The sequence below is a fragment of the Lithobates pipiens genome, unplaced genomic scaffold (genome assembly GCF_037356315.1).
Source record: "Lithobates pipiens isolate NorthernLeopardFrog02 unplaced genomic scaffold, aLitPip1_a1.2 Scaffold_25, whole genome shotgun sequence".
NCBI lineage: Eukaryota > Metazoa > Chordata > Amphibia > Anura > Ranidae > Lithobates > Lithobates pipiens.
Window position 1 is genome coordinate 130,319,446 of NW_027507787.1, and position 21,585 is coordinate 130,341,030.

General features: G+C 42.3%; 1 protein-coding gene across 5 annotated transcripts in view; it reads left to right on the plus strand.

Annotated features, from left to right (window-relative positions):
* PARG (poly(ADP-ribose) glycohydrolase) overlaps nt 1-21,585 on the plus strand; it is a 175,052-nt gene that overhangs the window by 114,115 nt on the left and 39,352 nt on the right. For all 5 annotated transcript variants that reach the window (XM_077454874.1, XM_077454878.1, XM_077454875.1 and 2 more), the window contains 3 exons: nt 5,626-5,701; nt 12,529-12,676; nt 20,206-20,284. In XM_077454874.1, the coding sequence (XP_077311000.1) occupies nt 5,626-5,701; nt 12,529-12,676; nt 20,206-20,284 (303 nt within the window). The remainder of the gene's footprint in view (nt 1-5,625; nt 5,702-12,528; nt 12,677-20,205; nt 20,285-21,585) is intronic.

Below are 21,585 nucleotides of genomic sequence, written 5' to 3' on the forward strand. Positions count from 1 at the left end.
GGGCTAACTTTACGGTTTTCTTATTCTTTAATTAAAAAAGTGTATTTTTCTATATCGTACATCATAGGACACAGAGCCTTAAGTATTTTCTTAGTGGGTTATAGCTACCTTCAGGTGTTGACACTGGCACACCCAATACAGGAAGTTGACTCCCCTATATAACCCCTCCTCCTTCCAGGAGTACCTCAGTTTTTTCGCCAGTGTCTAAAGGTGTTGGCACGAGTGAAGATGAGCTCTGTAGAGCTCCAGGAGGGATCCATGCTGGATTTAAAAAGCCTCCACAACCGGATCCATCCTGCCACTGGGGCTCCAAGATGGTACCCGGGCCTCGCATAGAAGAACGAGGTTTAGCCTGTAACGTTCCTCTTTGAGGGCTGGACCCTAGGAACCAGGACTCTTTTTGGTCTTGCTACATTACCTAAAGCTGTCCTGAGGGGTGCTATACATGATCCAAAGGAGTGTAACCCCTATTAAACGGGCCCCAGTCTTTGAAGGTTTAACCACGCTGCCCGTCGTGATGGGTGAAGTTTGGATCTGTCTGTTTACAGCAGTATCCTGCAGCGATAACGCATAGGAACTGCCTATGACTTTCAATTATATTGTAAAATGCCTTAAAAATTCCTCTAGAGGGAGTAATAGTGTATAGGCCCTGTTTAAATCTGTGCTAATACAGCGTGTCTCAGCAGCTGGAGGGAGGGGGTCTCCTCTTCCCCTAAATGGGGAGATTTAGTGGATAGGGATACATTTTATGTTTAAACAAGTATAAATCTGAAAAGCTGATAAAACGGCTGTGTAAATCCCCTTCCCCCTCCCCTGCTGCCTGCCTTCCCTCTTAGGCGACTCTTGCTAAAGCACTGGAAAGGGCTTGGCGCATAGACAATCAGGCTCGCACCTGAAAAAGCTTAAAGCTGATACTCAGGGAAACAGACTGTGTCTATAGAACAGCTGAAGCAAGGCTGCCACAGGACACCAAAGCGCTGGTGCACATGAAGGGTTTACACAAGCATTTGCAGTACAGAAAAAAAACGTATTGTTTAGCATTGGATCATTCTATGCTACCACTGTTTTTCCTACTATTGTTCAAATAAATAGAACAGTTCTTAGAGTACCTTTTGCTTTTTGTACTTTGCACTATGGCTTCAAGGCTTGCTACTAAGGCACCAAACCCCCCCCCCCCCCCCCCAGGTGCTGAGAACTCCAGACATGCCTCAACATTGTCATCCTCTCCAGAGATAGCCGACATTGCAAGCCAGGGTTTGTCATTGAAGGGCAATTGGTGGTGCAACTGCTTCTCACACTTCAGCCCCTGTATACGTGACTGAAGATGCATTTTCCTCTGCCCTGCAGGACTTAGAAGGAAGAGTAGGATTGCATCCTCCATTAAAGGGGATGAGAAGCATGCTAGATCCCTCTCCCACTCCAAACTCCTTACCAGGGGAACAGTGGGGGACAGGATGAGGTATTGCCCTCAAACTAATGGGATCATAGGCAGAATCCTTGCCTTTCTACAATTGGGCGTAGAGATGAAGTTGGCCCTAAGTACTATTAAGGACCAAGTCTCAGCCTTAACGGTTTTATTTCAAAGACCGCTTGCTACGCATTCTTTAGTCTGGGGTTTTATGTAAGGGGTGATGCGGATTAAGCCAGTTAAATCACCTTTAACCCCTTGGGACTTGAATTGATATTTTCGGTTGCTATAATTTTAGCAAGGAGGGTTTCAGAATTGGCTGCTGTTTCTGCAGTGAAAATCTGTTTAAAGAAAACTGCTCAGATTTGTAAGACTGATGTCTTATTTGTTCTGCCAGAAGGTCCTAAAAAAGGACAGGCAGTGTCTAAATCCACTGTTGCTAAGTGGATTCGGCAAGTTAAAATTCAAACTTATGATTTAAGGGGTAAGATTCCCCCTTTTCAAGTTAAGGTGCGCTCTACCTAAGAGTTTAGTGCTTCTTGGGCAATGCGTCACCAGGCCTCCTTTGCTCAGATCTGCAAGGCCGCAACTTGGTCTTCGGTCCATACATTCACAAAATTTTACCAAGTGGATGTAAGAAGGAATAAGGCTATCGCCTTCGGGTGCAGTGTGCTGCAGGCAGCAGTATAAGTCCTCAAGGTCTGAGGGTGACCTACGGGTTGTGTCTCTCTCCCCTCAAGTAGCATTCCTATGGGATGTCCCACTAAGTAAATACTTAAGGCTCTGTATCCTATGATGTATGATAAAGAAAATTGGATTTTTATAACAGCTTACCTGTAAAATCCTTTTCTTGGAGTACATCATAGGACACAGAGGTCCCGCCCCTCTTCTTTTGTGGGGTTTAAGTATATTGCTTATATTGCTTGGCTACAAAAACTGAGGTACACCTGGAAGGAGGGGGGTTTATATAGGGGAGTTGGCGTCCTGTATTGGGTGTGCCAGTGTCAACACCTGAAGGTAGCTATAACCCACTAAGTAAATACTTAGGGCTCTGTGTCCTATGATGTACTCCAAGAAAAGGACTTTACAGGTTAGCTGTTATAAAAATCCTGTTTTTCGCATGGAGTCGAGCCAAAAAGTTATCTCCATCCTACAAAGAGGAGAACTTTTGGTGTCAATGAACATCAAAGATGCATACCTCCATATGCCTATTTCTTCGCTCACTACTAATATCTACTTTTCAAGGTGGAAAATCTTCATTTTCAGTGTGTAGCTCTGCTTTCTGGTCTAGCTACTGCACCTTGAGTGTTTACAAAGGTTCTGGCCCCTCTTCTATCCAGCTTAAGGGCCCACGGTATACCAATTATGGTTTACCTGGACAATCTGTTCTTGATAGTCCAGTCGGTAGCCCGCTTAGACCAAAGTATGGTCGCCACATTCAACTACCTGGAATATCTAGGTCGGATTCTCAGCCTAGCAGAAATCTTGTTAAACCATGACAAGGGCTAAGATACTTTGGATCTGATCATAGGTACACCCAGAAAAGGGTATTCTTGCCCCAGGCAAAGATCAGCGCCATAAAGGAACTGATTTAAGTGGTCGAAGCAAGATGAATTCTTCTATTCAACTTGGCATGAGGTTGTTGGGAAAGATGGTGGCTTCATTCAAGGCCGTTCCTTATGCTCAGTTTCATTCGAGACTGCTGTAAAACATTATCCTATCGGCTTGGAACAAAGGGTTCAAGGTCTAGATTCCCAATGTGTCTGTCTGACTCCAAAGCCTATGGCCACATCACCCTGAAAGCAGCCAATCTCGTCTGATTTTGGAGGCCAAGCAGGGTGCGGCCTGGTTAGTACCCGGATGGACTACATGGAAAAACCAGGTACTGTAGGTTGGGTACGCAGGAGCCTCAGTTTATGGTTAATAGCCACAAATCTGCAAGTTACTACGAAAGTGACCCAGATCAGAAATGACCTTGCCCGTTATCATTCTAGAAATTCAGGCAGAGCGCTTGGTTTTGAGGACCTAAACGTTCAGTTACAGTATTGTCCTTTCAGGATTCAATCCAACTATACCACAGCAGTGGCCTATATTAATCACCAAGGGGGCACAAGAATTTGTGCGGCCCAGAGAAAGATGAATCATATCCTATCTTGGGCAGGAAGCAATGTACTTTGCCTATTGGCAATGTTCATTCTAGGAATAGAAAATTGGCAGGTGGACTACTTGAGTCGCCAGCAGTTGTTCACGGGAGACTGGTTCCTTCACCCCAATATCTTCCTGTCAATATGTCAAAGATGGGGGATCCCAGACATAGATCTGTTTATGTCCAGGTTCAACAAAGAAATTGACAACTTTTGTAAAAAAAGAAAGTATCCGCTAGCATGCGGAACAGATGCCTTGCTATGCCCATGGAATCGATTCTCACTGATTTATGCATTCCATCCTATTCTGCCTGCTAACACGACTTCTTCACAGGATCATGCAAGAAGGGAAGTCTGATTCTTGTGGCCCCCAGTGGGAACCAGGAAATCTTGGTATTCAGGGATCGTAAAGATGACAGTAGGGGACCCGTTGATCCTACCACCACGGCCAGACCTTCTTTCGTAAGGTCCGGTATTCCATCTTACTTTACAAACACTAGATTTAACGGTTTGCCTATTGAGACCCACAATCTGAAGAAATGTGGGCTGTCGGGTTCAGTGGTTTCTATCTTGGTTAATGCAAGGGAGGCTTGTACAGTAATATACATAATTGTATATTATGGAGAAGCATATGTCTCCTTATGTGAAACCAGGGGTTGCACCCCAGGAAATAGGTCAATGGTAGATTCCTTGACTATCTGCAGATGGGGCAGAGAAATAAAGCTGGCTTTAAGTGCTTTCTAAGGATAGGTCTTGGCCTTATTGGTATTCTTTCAACGACCACTACGCTTTCTTTGGTTCGTAACTTTATTCAGGGGGTAACACAGCCTAATCCCCGTTTTAGGTCACCCCTGAACCCTTGGGACTTGAAGTTAGTTTTGGCAGCATTACAAAACGGCCTTTTTTTGGGGGGGACGAATACGACATATTCCCTTGGTTCTTTTTTGACAAGCAAACTATTTTTTTCTATTAACCATGTCTGCAACAAGAAGGGTTTCAGAATTCTTTCTTGTAAAGAGCCATATTATTATTTTTCTCAAGGCTAAGGTAGTATCAGGTTTTTTTTAATCTAAACCATGATATTGTTCTATCTTAACTTTTCCCAGAACCCTTCTCTATGGAAGAAAAATCACAACTTTCTCTTGATGTGGTGAGAGCAGTCTACTTAAAAACTACAGCTCAGATTCAGAAAATGGTTGTATTGCCTGAAGGTCCTAAAAATGGACAGGCAGCATGGAAATCTACTATTCTAAATGGATTTGGCATGTAATCATTCTAGTTTATGGTTCAAAGAGGTAGTTTCTACCCTCTCAATTCAAAACGCACTCCTCTAGGGCTGTTAGTGCTTCGTGGACAGTGCATCACCAAGCCTCCATGGCTCAAATCTGCAAGCCCGCAACTTGGTCTTCAATCCATACATTTATCAGATTCTATCAGGTTAATGTGGAAGACATGAGGATGTCGCCTTTGGGCGCAGTGTACTGTAGGCAGCAGTATAAGTCCTCTGATCTCATGGTGCCCTACGTTTGGTGTCTCCCTCCCCTCAGTTGGCATTGCTCTGGGACATCCCACATAGTAAGTACCATGGCTCTGTGTTCCGTGATGTACGATTAAAGAAAATAGGATTTTTATAACAGCATACCTTTTAAAATACTTTTCTTTTGAGGTACATCACAGGACACAGAGGTCCCGCGCCTCTTTCTAGTATACTTGTGTATTGCTTTGCTACAAAACTGAGATGCTCCTGGTATTGGAGGGGTTAGTGTTATAGGGAGGCAACTTCCTGTTTAGGGTGTGCCAGTGTCCAACACCTGAAGGTGGACTATAACCCACATAGTAATTACTATATGGTTCTGTTTCCTGTGATGTACTTCAAAAGAAAAGGATTTTACAGGTAAGCTGTTATAAAAATCCTATTTTTTTTTGCCAGTGTTTATTTACCTGTGGGTAGCTGCATATAACCGTTGGTTATGACTAAGATCCTGTATTCTGTATTGTACACCAAGTTTGTTTTATTTATATATTTATGTAATATTTTGCAAGTAGATTGCTAATGTGCTTTTACTTGTGTAGATCAACAAAACAGCTGAGGCGACTACACATTACATGCAAAGGTACAATTGAAGGGAATGGACATGGGATGCTGCAGGTTAGTGTTAATTTTTATGGAAATTGTATAATGCATTGCAGCTACCATTGCATCAATGAGTTTGCTAAAAAAAACTTTTTTCCACTCCAGCCCATACACATTTTGCAAATATTTGTCAAAGTTGGAAAAGAGGTGTAGCACCTCCTCCCTTTTTAACATATATATAAAATTTGAATTAAGGGGAGATTTCTCTGTATATCCTGTCTAACACTTTGTTTTAGATTGTCACTGAGACAGACGAGAATTGAGGGAAAATCTCCCCAATGAAGTCAAAGGGCAAAATAAACCTAATGGAGATTGTAATCCTTTCCTACTCCCTTCAAAACTTAATATACAATTTAGGTGGGTTTTAATGAAGAAATATTATGAAATCACTAGTCTGCATAGATAGTTCGCTAACATGTTAAATAGTCAGTGACATTATGATGTTTAAAATAAAATAAAAAATCTTATCTCTGAGGCTACTTTCACACTGGGGTGGTGCTGGCATTAGCGGTAAAGCTCCACTAGTTTTAGTTTAGCTGGCTGTTATAGTGGCGCTTTTCGGCTGGTAGCTGGGCACATTTAACCCCCGCTAGCGGGCAAAAAAAGGGTAAAAAGCACCTGTGTTGCAACGCTGCCACACCACCCCAACGATGCTGCTTGCATAACTTTTTTTGACATTCCTGCAAGCGCACCACCCCAGTGTGATAGCACTCAGGCACTCACACTGGGGAGGCATGAGAGGCTCCTTTGAGATGCTATTTTTAGTGCTAAAATGCCTGAATAGCACCTCAGTGTGAAAGTAGCCCAAAAAAACATTTTCAGATACTGCAGTGTGACTGCCTAGGCACAGTCTGTATAGATGATGTGCCTGAAAAAAAGCATGTTGAGTTTTTTGTGTTCTGCTAGGCTCCTGCGTGCAGTCAAAATATAAAAGCATTTCTTCAGTGTCCCCGTTCATTACCCATACTGTACAGTGACACTTTCATTGATCCTGCAGTCACCCCTGAGCAGAGCTTTTTCCTGGTGATTTTGAAACATTTTACAGACGTGCTTGCATGTTTAGGCAGTTTTAGGAGTTTGTTTCCTGGGTTGGGCAAGGGGAGGAGAAAATTTCTGAAAGAGGAGAGTGATACCTACGACAAAAAAAAAAATTGTGCACAAGAATGCATATATAGCCCATTTATGGCGTTCTTATTAAAGACTGTGGGATGAAAAACTCCTGATTGCACTAAAAAAAGCTTATGTACTATTTTGAACCTAAAGCACCTGAGCATAGTGGGAACAGTGACATTTAGAAGGAATGGGATTCTGCATAGACAGTTGTAAGGAAGCAAGCAGAAAAAACACTTAAATGTGAATGGGGGCTAAGTCGCGAGGTGAGAAACTGTAGTAGAAGGCCTATTTTCATAAGATGTGTGTGCACAGGCAACATAATACCTACTGTGCAGGCATCAAGAGTTGCATGTTTGTACTGTCCAAAGGCCATACTGATTGACTTATGTACAACCTCCCTGCTGTAAATTTCTGCTGATCGCTGTATTCTGATGACCGGGAAGTCTCCTCACTGTCAGAATACAAAGGCACAGCGGGAGGATTCCCCCATCCACATCAAATGTGTGAATGAGGGGAATCAAGTATTTTTTTTTTTTTTTTTTTCCCCCTGTTCAACCCACTGGTTGAACTAGGCTGTCTAAGCTTTCTTTTGAAATGAATAGTAGATCCTGGGACCCAACAAGACAGTATAACAATATGTTATAGTAAGGTGGGATGAAGGGAATCAAAAAGCCCTCCAACGGTATCAGTGCATAGTACAGTAAAGCTTTCTTCCATCACTTCCAAAAGGGTCATTGCTCATTTCCGGACAGTGGGAAGAGCCATGCTAATGATACTGCTCTGCCCCAACAGCCAGATACACATCCAGAATCGCCAGGATGTAGTTGAAATAAATGGCTCTATAAAGGTTAGGCTATATTCCCTACAACATAAAGTGCAGTTTATGTAAACCATGGTTTCTGTGGAGTAGGACTTTGGATTTGACAGGATAGTGTAATTGTGTTGGTTACAGTGTGTTTTAAGACTGCTTTACTGTGCACTGATTCATTTGTCTCTTCTTGTCACAGTCTTATTTAGAGCTGAACTGTATGATGTAGCAAAGTTGATTTATCCAAAACTGTTTTTGTCCAAACTACCGCAGTGAGCTAACGTGTCCTGAGATGCAGCATTGTTAGTATCATCTTGTATAATACCCATCATTTTTTTGCCTGGTTCTATAGTTTGCCCTCAGATGCTTAAAGCATCTGAAAATCGCAGACCATCTTTAGATTATCTACTGAGTAGGTTCCCAGGGGTGCAAGTAGAGAAGGACTTTGACATTAGTGCTGCAGCAAGCAGTCCTAATTCCAGCATCTTCTGATTTTGAAACTATATACAGAGTGGGGCACTTGCTCATTACAATTTAAACCTTGATAATTTACTGTTTAATAAGAAAATATATATAAGGGTGTCCTTAAAGTGAGCCTGTGCTTTGCAAAGTGGGACAATTTTTTGCAATTCTGTTCAGTCGTTTGGTGCAAAGAGGAATACAGACAGTCCCCGAGTTACAAACTGAGGGAGACAACAGGAAGTGAGAGGAAATCTACCCATAGGAAGGGAAATTCACTCCTAGTAAGTTTTTTGGATGTATGGAGAAGGTTTGTCCTTGTGTGTTTGTGTTTTTTTTTTTTTTTTGTTTTGTTTTATGTAACCTATATGGGGTGGGTCAGACGTGTGCCCCCATATGCAGAGTGCTGCAGGAAAGCTGTAACAAGACCTACCCATTCTTCCATGCTGTTCACCGCGATCATCCTCTTGCATTCATCCCAAATGCTTTTTATTTGATGCCAATGGATTATGTAGAGAAGGGGTCTTCAAACTCTTTAAAACACAGGGCCAGTTCACTGGCCTTCAGACTTTGGTGGGTGCACTGTGGTCAGCAGGAATAGAACATTTTTATGGCATCAGTGGGAGTAAACAGTGCCCAGTGTTTTTATATAAGCTGGAGGAATTTCACCCCATTGTTGGTGTCAGTGGATGAAATGGCACCCCGTTAATGTCAATGGCAGGAATTATGCCCCATTTTTTTGGTGTGGGGGGGGGGGGGAGAGTATATTGTCTCATATTATTGGCATGAATAGTGCCCCAAGGGCTGGATAAAGCAAGCAAAGTGCCACATCTGGCCCCAGAGCTGCAATTTAGAGACAAAACAGGTATTTTCTTGCAAGTGCTCCCTGCACCATTCTGCATATTGGGAAGAAAGTCCTACTGTTAGGGGACATGCTGGTGGCATTGAGGGACAAAATGGTAACACTGGAGGTATTTACTCCTACTCTAATGATGTGCAGCACTATAATGGGTAGTAGTAAAATAGAGGCACTAAAATGGGGGACTCACTGACCACCAGTGTAAGAGGGGAATGTTACTCATCATCAATGTTAGAAAATCATAACTGGAAGGCACCAAATTTTCTCTTGCTCCCTGAAATCTTTGGCTTCTTTTGTTGGGGTTGCCTAGCCCTAACCTATACAAATGAAGGTTATTTAAAACTTTTCTGGCCTAATGCTTGACATTTAAAAATTTAAAGATATATATGTGCACCAAAAACAGGGTTTAAGATGAGTACTGTACATGGACTTCTGACTTCAATTTTTTAGTTTTAGCAAGATGATTTTCACAGTGAATGAATGCTGTATTGCAGCAATAAATTTTCTTTAATGTTCTCTCCTCCATACTCTGTCTCCACTGCATGTACAGTCTGAATTTCTTGGCTGCCAGCGTCATACTTGATGCTTCTTCTGATGCTGCCATAATTTAATGATCAAAACAGAATAATATGTTCCCATTCAGAATGTTTTGACAGGGTTAGATGTCCCCGGGACCTGTTTTCCCACCGTGTGTTTGTAGGCCAGTGATCCTTTGCTGATAAATGACATAGTATTGTGTGGCATGGACAGCTAAAGGTCAATAGGTTTGGTTGCTGATGTAAGATTGATAGATCTGTCTTTCCAAACTGTGTTTATCGGGGCATGGAAGTGTGATATGGAATGTCAGGGCTTTACTGACAGCTAGATGGAAAGCATCCTGTACCTCGGTTTAGTCCAACCTTTCTCAACCATTTTACGCTAGAGGAACACTTAAAATATTTTTTAGATCTTGGAAAACCCTTCCTAAAATGATGCCTACAGACTACAACTGCATGATCTGTAAGCTGTAGAAAGTTTTAAATAAAGAATATGACATACATTTTAACCACTTACGGACTGCCCGCCGCAGTTTTACGGCAGCTGTTTGAAGGAGGATATCGTCGTCATGGAAGCAGCTAGCTGCCATAACCCCAGTATCCTCGTCTTCAGCGGGCGTTCTGGTACAAGATAAAAGTGGTCTCCACGGTTGATTCGCTGTGAGATCACTTATATCTGTGGCGGGAGAAAAAATGCGCTTGTAAGACCACTGCGCAAATACGGTGTGAAAAAAAAAGTATTGCAATGGCTGCCATTTTATTCTCGAGGGTGTTAGAAAAAAAACAAAATATAATGTTTAGGGGTTCTAAGTAATTTTTCTAGCAAAAAAAAAAAGTTTTAAACCTGTAAACGCCAAAATCTCAAAACGAGGCTGGTCCTTAAGTGGTTAAAGTATCTAAAACAAACAAACACATGCTCTAGCGAGAAATTTTCAGTAATAATCTTCAAATCAAATGAACAATAAAACTGAAAAGAAATGCAGATGGTGAAAATTTGAACAGTCACCCTAGCCATTGGAAAATTGACACTTGCATTGGTTGTCAGTATATATCAATCTGCCATTGCTCAATGCTCAAAGAACCCTAAGCAACCCCTGGGAAAACCCCAAGTTTCTACCAAACCCTGGTTGAGAGGCTGGTTTAGTCCATTTACAGTGATATTGGGTTGCTTGCAGTTTGTTGTATGCTGCTTACATTCGTTTTGTTCATCGGTTTATTACCCCAGTGAACATAATAAATAAAATGCTGCATTTATTTCTAAACAAGCATTCATTAATAGCTGAAATCATGCATGTTAAAGCAGTAGTAAACCACTGGCTTCTTTAAAATAAAATAAAAATTAAACCTGCAAGGGAATGTCATGCTTCGCTGTCACTGCTGAAGGTGCTTTCATCTTCACCTGGTCTTCCTTCCAGGTTCACTGTCCCCAGCTGTGCGAGTGGTTGGAGACGCAGTGACCTTCACTCGCATGTGTGCAGGAGCCGCCGTTTAGAGCACATGTACCGGAGACCTCACCGGCTGCATCTACAGCAAATATCTCCTGAGCTGTGCATTTTTTGGAGATGGTGCCTTGAAAAAGTATTCATACCCCTAGAAATTTTCCACATTTTGTCATGTTACATCCAAAAACCTAAACGTATTTTATTGGAATTTTATGTGATAGACTAACACAAAGTGGCAACATAATGGTCAAGTGGAGGGAAAATGATAAATGGTTTTCAAATTTTTGCTCATTCTTCTTTGCAAAATAGTTCAAGCTCTGTCAGATTAAATGAGAGTGTCTGTGAACAGCCGTTTTCAAGTCTTGCCACAGACTCTCAATTGGATTTAGGTCTTGAATTTGACCGGGCCATTCTAACGTATGAATATGTTTTGATCTAAAGCATTCCATTGTAGTTCTGGCTTGTACGTTTTAGGGTCGTTGTCCCACTGAAAGATGAACCTTTGCCCCCATTCTTGAGTCTTTTGCAGACTCTTAACAGGTTTTCTTCTAAGATTGCCCTGTATTTGGCTCCATCCATCTTCACCTCAACTCTGACCAGCTTCCCTGTCCCTGCTGAAGAAAAACATTCCAACATGATACCACCACCATGATTCACAGTGGAGTCGGTGTGTTCAGTGTGATGTGCAGTGTTGGTTTTTTGCCACACATAACATTTTGCTTTTAGGCCAAAATGTTAATTTTTGGTCTCCTCTAACCAGAGCACTTTCTTCCACGTATTTGCTGTGTCCCCCACATGGCTTTTCGCAAACTGGAGGCTTTGTTACACTGGACGGCCGACAACTAGATTGACTGCATCTCGCAGCTCCAGAGATGAGGTACATGAGGCTGCAGATGGACTCCGTGCAGGGAGATGGGCAGAGTGAGGCTGCAGATGGCATAGTGCAGGGAGGTGGACACAGTGAGGCTGCAAATGGGCACTGTTGACCCTCTTTTCCACTTACAGCAGCTGCTGCATTTCTTACCCTAGGCTTATACCCAAGTCAATAAGTTTTCCCAGTTTTTTGTGGTAAAATTAGGTGCCTCAGCTTATATTCAGGTCAGCCCGTGTGTGTGTGTGTGTGTGTGTGTGTGTATATATATATGTGTGTGTGTGTGTGTGTGTGTATATATATATATATATATATATATATATATATATATATATATATATATATATATATATATATGGTATCTGCATTGGGGACATGATTAAAAGGGGAAGATGAACGGCAGACTCGAGCAGTTTTTTTGCAGAATACAGAAAGCAAATACCATGATGACTGGGTGAGTGTGCACAGCATGTAATACAGATTTATTTATTTTTTTCAAAAAATTTTAATCATGTGGGTTTAATGACATTTTAGTTTGCCTCTAGAAATCTTTTACAAAAAAAGAAAATGCACAATGAACCAGTCTAAAACGGTGTACCGTCAATGGCCATTATCCTTCTCTCCTGTTTTTTTTTTTTTTTTTTTTTTTTTTTTTAACACTATTCAGTTGTGGTTAGCTGATAATGCCATTTGCAAGATATTTTAGGGTATTCAATGAAAATGCTGATTGTCTGCTTTTTTTCTTTTGCTTTAGGTGGATTTTGCTAACCGCTATGTTGGTGGTGGTGTGACAAGCTCTGGTCTTGTCCAAGAAGAGATCCGCTTCATTATCAATGCTGAGCTGATAGCATCACGACTCTTTACAGAGGAATTGGATCCCAATGAGTGCCTTATTATCATAGGTGAGCATTATTAATTGTATTAAGAGATCTTTCTGCATTCAGAAAATGCATTTGATGATGTATTAAAGCAGAACTTAACCTAAGTTTTAGAAAACTGTGAGTAGGCAGCTCTTTATTACAGAAGAGATATTCTATGTCTCTTCTGCACTAATACTTTACCTGCCTGCTTGGTTTTCTATTGAATGTACACTGAGCTGTGCAAGCCCAACTCGGAATTCATTCCCAGCACACTTTACTGTCTGTAAAGGAATGACTGACTCCTATGCCTATATGCAGGCCGATGTCGCCCCTCAATGGGCAATTAAGAAGCTGAAAACTCAGCATCTTGGGAGACAATGATAGTGATTAGTGAGGGATGTAACCGCTGCATCAGTGGAAAGTGGTGGGGAGGTTAGTTCTACTTTAATAGGAAGCTGCATTAATGTTTGTCTTTTAATTCTGCCTGGAAGTCTACTTTAATGAAGAGAAAACCAACATGCACTACTCCGAAATATGTTTTGTGAGAAAACAAAAAAAAAAAAATATTCCTCTCCTGCCTCAACCTCTGGTAGCACAGCCTTTATTTCATAAATCCCTTTATTTTTTCTTCAGTTAACTTTTTTGGGCTGTAAAATACATGAAGTATTATTCCTCACCACCACACCCAGGCGTTTCACCTCATCAGGAGTGTATTCACGAATTTGCCTTATATTTGTCTTTATATAGACACTATGGTCACACGGCATACCATATATACGCGAGTATAGGCCGACCCGAATATACGCAGAGGCACCTAATTTTACCACAAAAAAACTGGGAAAACATATTGACTCGAGTATAAGCCTAGGGTGGGAAAATGCAACAGCTACAGTGCCCACTTTCAGCCTCGCTGTGCCCACTTTCAGCCTCGCTGGTCCCATCTGCAGCCGTACCTTTGGTTACTAAAAGAGCGTGCGTCTCCCGCTGTGTTATGCACTCTGTTCGGCCGTCCATTGTAACAAAGCCCCGCCGCTGCCTCCTCCTCGTCTGTGATAGACAGAATGCTGATAGTTTCCCAGCATTGTATCCATATTCCTCTATCACGGACGAGGCAGAGGAGGGCCTTTGTTACATTGGACAGCCAAACAGACTGCATAGCACAATGGGAGAGGCACACGTTTTTGGTAACTAAAGGGTACGGTTCACTTGAGTATAAGCCAAGGGGGAGTTTTTTCAGCCTAAAAAATGGGCTGAAAAACTCTGCTTATACTCGAATATATATATATATATATATATATATATTATATACAGTATATAATCTATTTTTGTCCGATTTTAACTTTAAAGAGTTAGTTCACCTTTTACCAAAAAAACTGCTTATGCAGATAAGGGGAATCTGTAAATAAAAAAAAAAATGACTGGAGGAAAAGTCGGCACTGGGAAGAACCGCAACTAGCAGTCTTCCTTTGTTGAAATATACATGGCCATTACAGCAGTTATGCATGTTAAGGCCTAACGACCAAAACTCATTGGCTGTTTTACGACTGTTATGCTTGTTATTTCAATAAAGGAAAACTGTAAATGTTATCCCCAGTGCTGGTGATTTATGATGGAGGCATTGGCAGCCTGACAGTCTGAGCATCGGGGGTGCTGAGGTGGAAGCGCTAACACACCTGTTTTCCTGTAGATAAAAGCATACTGGTAGGCTTTGACTAAAGTTAAATAATGCCCTTGCTATAGGTGTATGCCATTTATGTACCCCATGAACTCTGACTGGTACATTGCTAAGAGAGGCCCAGCTGTTCTGATTTATCTACACCATCACAGGAGTGAGCTCTTTCTGTGATTCCAACCCCCTCACATGCACTTTTTCTCCCCTGATGCAGGGATTAGGAGCTTAGTGTTTTGAGAGCTCACTCCTCTGAAGGTGAACAGGAACAGCTAAGTGTCCTTAGTTGTGTCCTAGGCGTTTTCCAGTCAGGCTTCATGACATATGTAAATAGCCTACACCTATTGCAAGCGTATAATTCAACTTTGGTCAAAGCTGCACAGTTTTTTGTGTTTGTTTTTTTTTATTTTTACTTAGGCCCCTTTCACATGGACGATACCTTCAGAACCGCCTGTCAGTTTTTCAGGCGGACCTGAACGGATGCTCCATAGAGCTCTATGGAGCCTCGGATGTCAGCGGTGACATGTCCGCTGACTTCTGAGCTGAAAAAGTGTGATGGAAGAAAAGGCTATTTTTCCATCCGTCATCTGATCGGGTGACGACGGACACTGCGGTCCGTCGTCACCCGATCTCCCATAAGGGAGAGCGGCGCTGTGACAGGTCCATCCCTGTGCAGTGTGCAGAGACAGACCTGTCTTCTTCCTGCTCAGCGGAGATCGCTCTGGTGATCCCCGCTGAGCAAGCGGATATCCAGCACTGGATATCAGCACTGATCTGCCCCGTGTGAAAGGACCCTTAGAGTTTTATTGATTTTCAAAAGAAAAATACAGAAACAGGAGGTATATTCCTTATACAAATATACATCGCTACCATATATAATAAGTGAAAATATTCAACAGTAGGCTAAGGATATTCAAAATCCGGGTAAGGACTGGGGAGGACTTATCTTAAAGTAATCAAAGTTTGTGATGGGGGAGGTTGTCCATATGACTAGCTATAATGGAAAGGGCTGGAAGCAGCAAGTCTTGTATTTGCCAGTCTTAAGGGATTTGTTGGAAGCCTGGCATAGAGGGATCAGTAGGTCCATTGACACATGCAGGGGTCAAGGGGTGTTGAGAAAAGGGAGCAAGAGTTGTAAACCTTCATGTTTTTTCACCCTAATGGCATCCTATGCATTATGGTTAAATAAACACCTGGAAGCGACTGCCCCCACCCCATGCCATACTTAACTGAGCCCTGGCACTTGACCCGCCGGGGATGCGCTGTCTCTCTGCCCAGGGTTCTCAGCTCTTGATTGGATAGATTGATAGCAGTGCAGCCATTTGCGCCCACTGTCTTCAATTAAATCCAATGACTGGGAGGGGGGGGGGGGGGGGGTGCACAGGGCCAAGTCATACATTTGGCAGCTATGGATGCCGATTCCAGGACTCAGGAGCATGCCCGCAAGTTAACCCCCTTGGTGAAGCACTTCCCCTAGGGGGTTATCTGTTGCAGGGAGGAGCTGCCAGGGGGACCCAGAAAATCTGATTTGGGGCCCCTCTGTGCAAAACGAGCTGCACAGTGGAGGCAAGTATGATATGTTTGTTATTTTAAAGAAAAAAACAAACCCTTACAATCACTTTAAGGCCCATGTGGATTAGTTTCAATTTTTTTTTTTTTTTTTTACAGTTTCCCCTTATCTGCATTGGCAGTTTTTGGGTAAAGGCGAACTAACCCTTTAATCCGTTTTCTGCAAATGTGTGACATAACAGTTTCCACAAGAATATTTTTTGAGATGCAGCAAATTCGGTTGTAATACAAATGCGTATTTTGGATGAGATTTTTGTCCTTAATTGAAGTACTTTTTTGCAATCCACTTTAGTTTATTAGACTGTCTGTTAATGAATTACAGTGATGTGGTGTTCCTTCCCATTAATGGAAATAGCCATTTCATCATCCTTGTTATGTGGCTGGCTGTGTTCCATCTCTTCTCTGGCCAGTCCTCTCCTTCTGCCACACTTTCTCTTCCCGACAAATTACATTCCTTATGACTGAGGCTTCATGACTTATTTCTAATGGATGAAGCAATGCAGCTTTAATTTGTACAAGAGCTTGAGATATTGAAAAGAAATTAAATTTGCTGTGATTTTTTTTTGCTGCATCTGCTTAGCATCGACTTGGTAATGGTCATAGGTTTAGTCAGTATTTTAACATCTTCCAGCCACAATATGTCTGAGCAGTAGCCCTGGCAAATCTCTAATGCCTTGAAGATGTACAAGATCTTGGACACCACGCTTATTACCATAGCTTTCTTTATGCGCTTACCTATAGTTAACTGAGTTAAGAACACACAGATCTGTTTTCAGTAATGCTGATTATATAGCTTTTTTGAATTGCATGCTTTTATAGTTTTCTGGAAGCTATTGCACAAAGCACTTGGAGAATTTGGACATTGTTAGTGTGATTTAAAGCCCAGATCCAGCATTGTTTGAAAGTGTATATAAACCCCTAACAATGGACCTGTTATTCCTTCCAGAAATCTTGTGAGCTAATAATGTCCTGTGCTGTCAGTTATATTGTTTCCACCTCTGTGGACTACAGATTACTTCCCCATCTTATGAAGAAGAAAAGAGGGGGAAGTGGCCTGTAGTTGTGTCCTGTAGTGACAACGCTGCTCTTGCATAGATGAAATAGTGAGTTGTTTTCACCAAAGCAAAACAAAACGAAAAAACTAAACCAACGAAACTAAAGCCTAAAAAACAAATTAAACTGTCACATGTATGAACTAGTAAACTGCTACAGCATGTAAAAAATTCTTGTTGTTGGGTTTTAATACACTTAAAAGATTTAAGGTACAATTTCACGCCCATTTTGGAGATTTTGCCATCCTTTTCATATGATGATCATTATGAGAATTAAGGTTTGCCACAATAAAACACTGTCAGAAGTCTTAACGCTTCCCCACTCTTATGGTTTGTGGGGGGGGGTTTTTGTCCCCTATAGAAGAGATTCCCTTTATAGCAGGTTAAACAGCATAGTGCTTGTACTGTCTTGTGCTTCTGCCCTCTGTAAGCTGTAAAAAACTTTGCTGATCCTGCCTGGTTCTGCACTTCCCTTTGTAAACTGACCACGATAATAATGGCTGCTGAGCCCTGACACCGTGGTCAGTTTACATGCCTCCGTACAGCTCTCCTCTGTACTCCTCCCTGCCTGCCTGCCTGTCTGTCAGCTTCTTTGTCTGCGTGAGCTGTCCCCCCTCCCTCCTGCCGCTGTTAGTAGTAATAGTAGTAAACTAAACTTTTAAAAAATTCACTGCCAGCTCCTCTTTTAAGCAGCCATAATGCAGTGTAAGTGTTTGTTAACCGCTTTCTGACCAGCCGCCATTATACTGCGGCAGGTCAGCTCGATCCTTAAAATCGTGTTAGCTGTAAGTCAGTCCCGTTTAACAGCTATAGCAGATGCGCAATGCCTGCTGTATTGCGGAGGAACTGATGTGCGTTGCCAATAGCCACCCGCTATCGCTCCACAGAGAGCCAGAACGGGGATCTGTCAATGTAAACTAACAGATCCCTGTTCTGTCAGGGGAGTACAGAGTGATCATCTGTTTGTAGTGATCAGGAACAGCGATCTCTCTGTACTCCCTGTCAGTCCACTTCCCCCACAGTTAGGAACACCTCCCTAGGACACACTTAACCCCTTGAACGCACCCTAATGCTAGGCCCCTCCCGTAGTTGCCGCTGTCCCGCTGTTGCCCTAAGGTCGGAGTATTAGCATGGCCGGGAGTTACATGACCAGCCTAAAGATAAAAAAAAAAAGGTATTTAGAGGCTTTGTTTTTTAGAAACACTTATACAGTGCATTATGGCTGCTTAAAAGAGAGGTGCTGCGAGTGAATCATAAGTGTAAGTTTACAAACACTTTAACTGTTCACCAGTCCTGGGGATCTATTAGAGGAGATTGATTAAAAAGATCAGTTAATGATCCAATATCTAGGCCTCAACTTCTGTTAGAAGCTGTGATGAATATTATCATGACGCCTTGGTTTATTAAGCTTTAATCAAGCTAATTCACCTGCCAGTAGCCTCTGCCTCTATAAAGCTTGACCGCTTGCTGGCCGCTTATGTACGAAAATACATAATTTGTCTGATGTTAAATACCAGTGTTATGGCTGCAGCTGGATGCCATAACCCTGGTATTTTCTTTACCCTCAGGTGCCGGACTTTCGGATAAAAGTGATCCCGCCGGAAGCTGCTGGAGGGGTGCACCTACCGCCAATTTCCTGTGGTTCCTGGGCTTACATTACTGATCGCTAAGCCCGGGAAACCATCCGGCAGTGGCATGCCATAGAGATAAGTTATGGCAAGATGGCCGCCACTCATCTCTATGCCCTTGGAGAACCAGAACATCACTTCCTGTGTCTTCTCGAATAGTGTCCGCCCTGTACTACGCTTGCGCAATACGGAGGACAAGGAGATGCCGAAAGTCTCCTAAGATGAACGGCCAGGTTCAAGCCCCACCATCCAAGTGGACATAGCGTTAGAATGACAAATTGACGAGAGCAGCGAGGCCGTGCCGAAGCATTGGCGAGCAAAGCGAACCCGCAAGGGGCCCTGTTACTAAGTGCATACCGTATGTCCACTTGCATGGTGAGGCTTGAACCTGGACTCAGGGCAGAAGGTACTATTGAGTGCGCAGGCACCGTTCATCTTTGGAGACTTTAGGCGTCTTTGTCCTCCGTACTGGATGGGGGGACAGTTCTCGGCAGAACACCGGCACACAGGCCATGTAAACGAGGCTTTTTTTTTTCTTAAAGCAAAAGTGTTAAAAATAAATAAATAAAACTTTATTTTTATTTGCTTTTAAGGGTACCAGATCTCTCCATAAAGGGGACCTGTCATGCTGTGTTATCACAAGCAATGTTTACCTTCCTTGCAATAGCAATAAAAGTAATCAAAACTATTTTTTTTTAAAGGGACATGTTAAAAATTGTAAAAAAAAATAATAAAAAACTTGCATGCAGTACGCATTGTAAACAGTGTTCGCACCACACGTGAGGGGTCACCGCGAATATCTGGTCAAGAGCAATTATTCGAGCGCTTGAACTCCTCTAACCTGAAGACATTTTTAAAACCTCACTTATGGAGATAAAAGTACATGTCATTGGACATAACGGACAATGCAGTGTTTGATTGAAACTGACAGGTGGACCGGATCAGACAGCCTTTGTGAAAAGGATCTTAAGCAAGCCAGCGCATCTGCCATTAGCCTCTGCCTCTATAAACCCTGAAATTAACTGTTACCACTAGAACCAGCATATTCTTTTATTGTTTGTGTAATTAAGTCTAACACACCTCCCTGAGACACAACGCTGGAGGAGTGAGCACAGGGGGCACAACAGATAGCACTATTGTTGGGGGCGATGGGGTGTTTAAATCGAGGGTCTCAAACTGTTGGCCCTCCAGCTGTTGCAGAACTAAAAGTCCTATGATGCATTGCAAGTTATCAATTTGCCTTTGTGATTAATAGTGTTCTGTATGACTCCCACAGGCAGAGGCATGATCGAACTTGTAGTTCTGCAACTGCTGAAGGACCAGTTTGGGAACCCTGGTTTGAATAGTAGTTGTGAGTTTTGGTGTAATTTTAAAACTGTGACATGTTGATATCTTTCAGTGTTAAATGGTTTGCCTTAATCCTCTTAACTGCCACCTTTGCTTGTTAGCTTGATCTGTTAAAGGAAGTTAGAAAATAGACTTACTGGTTGGCTCACCAGGTAAAAATAAAGGCAGAAAAGCCTAAAAATAGAATTAGTAATGCTGCCACCACATTTATGGATTGATGAGCTGTGATCTAATGCATTTTTGTTTTTGGATTTAATCACTTCTATGCTTTCATTAAATTTTCAAATGTGCTTCGGTCTTTTGTAGGTGCAGAGCAGTATAGTGAATATAAAGGATATGCTGAAACCTACAAATGGGACCGTGTTCATGAAGATCAAGCTCCAAGGTAGACTTATTGTATTCGCTATTTGTTTGCTTTTCTGTTTGTGCGGTAAGTTCAGCTTGTTTGCACCCCGCTCCCCTCCACTGATCACACTTAGCACTTTTTGGGAGGGGGGAGCAAGTACCTGGTTTTGACAAGTACCAGCTCCCACTTCCGGCTCAGATCACCCCTCCTTCCCCCACAGTCTTCTGGGACACATCACAGGTCCCAAAAGACTACGGACTCATTCACAAGGCACAGCGTGACTCGCGCATGCGCAGTAGGAAACAGGCTGTGACGCCACAAAGCTTCACTCCCTGTTTTCCTTACTAGAGATGCCGGAACCTGCGCCCAAAGCCAATTGAAGAATCTGTTTGGGTGCAGACATGCACAGGAACAGTTAGTGTCCTAATAAAAGTCAACAGTATTTGTAGCGGCTGAATTTACATTTTTTGGGGGGGGAAAGCAGGGAGCCTTGAGCTTCTTTTTTAACCACTTCAACCCGAAAGGATTTATCCCCTTCCTAACCAAGCCATTTTTTGCGATATGGCACCTCATCGCTTTAACTGAGGATGAAAGTGGTTGTGCGTTGTTGTACCTAAACAAAATGTATGTCCTTTTTTTCACACAAATAGAGCTTTCTTTTGGTGGTATTTGATCAATGATTTTTATTTTTTGCATTATAAACAAGAGCGACAATTTTGAAAAAAAAATATTTTTTACTTTTTGCTGTAATAAATATCCCCAATTTAAAAAAAACAAAAAACACATTTTTGGCTGATTATGTATTCTACATATTTTTGGTTAAAAAAAAAAATTTCAATAAGTGTATATTGAGTGGTTTGTGCAAAAGTTATTTATGACATTTTTATTATTTTTGGGACCATTGACATTTTTACAGCGATCAGTGCTATAAAAATGCACTGCTTACTGTATAAATGTCACTGGCAGGGGGGAAAATCAAGGGGTTAAATGTGTTCCCTGACCATGTGTTCTAACTGTGGGGAGATGGGACTGACTGTATACTAGGAACACACAATCTGTCTCCTCTCCCCTTACAGGACGTAGATTCCCATCCTCACTCTGTCAGGAGCGATCACGGGTGCCCGGCGGAGATCGTGGGCATGAACTTAGAGACGTGGCGGGTGCATGAGCCCACTATCCTCCTCTAAAGCTCCCGCCGTACAGCTACGGCTGTTTGACGGCGGCAGAATGGCACTCCTATGCAATCGATGGCGGGCAAGTGGTTAAACTCCGTTGCTAAAATAAAGATAGCCAACAATCCACGTGGACCGAATTAAAGCAAAAAAAAACAATTTGAACGC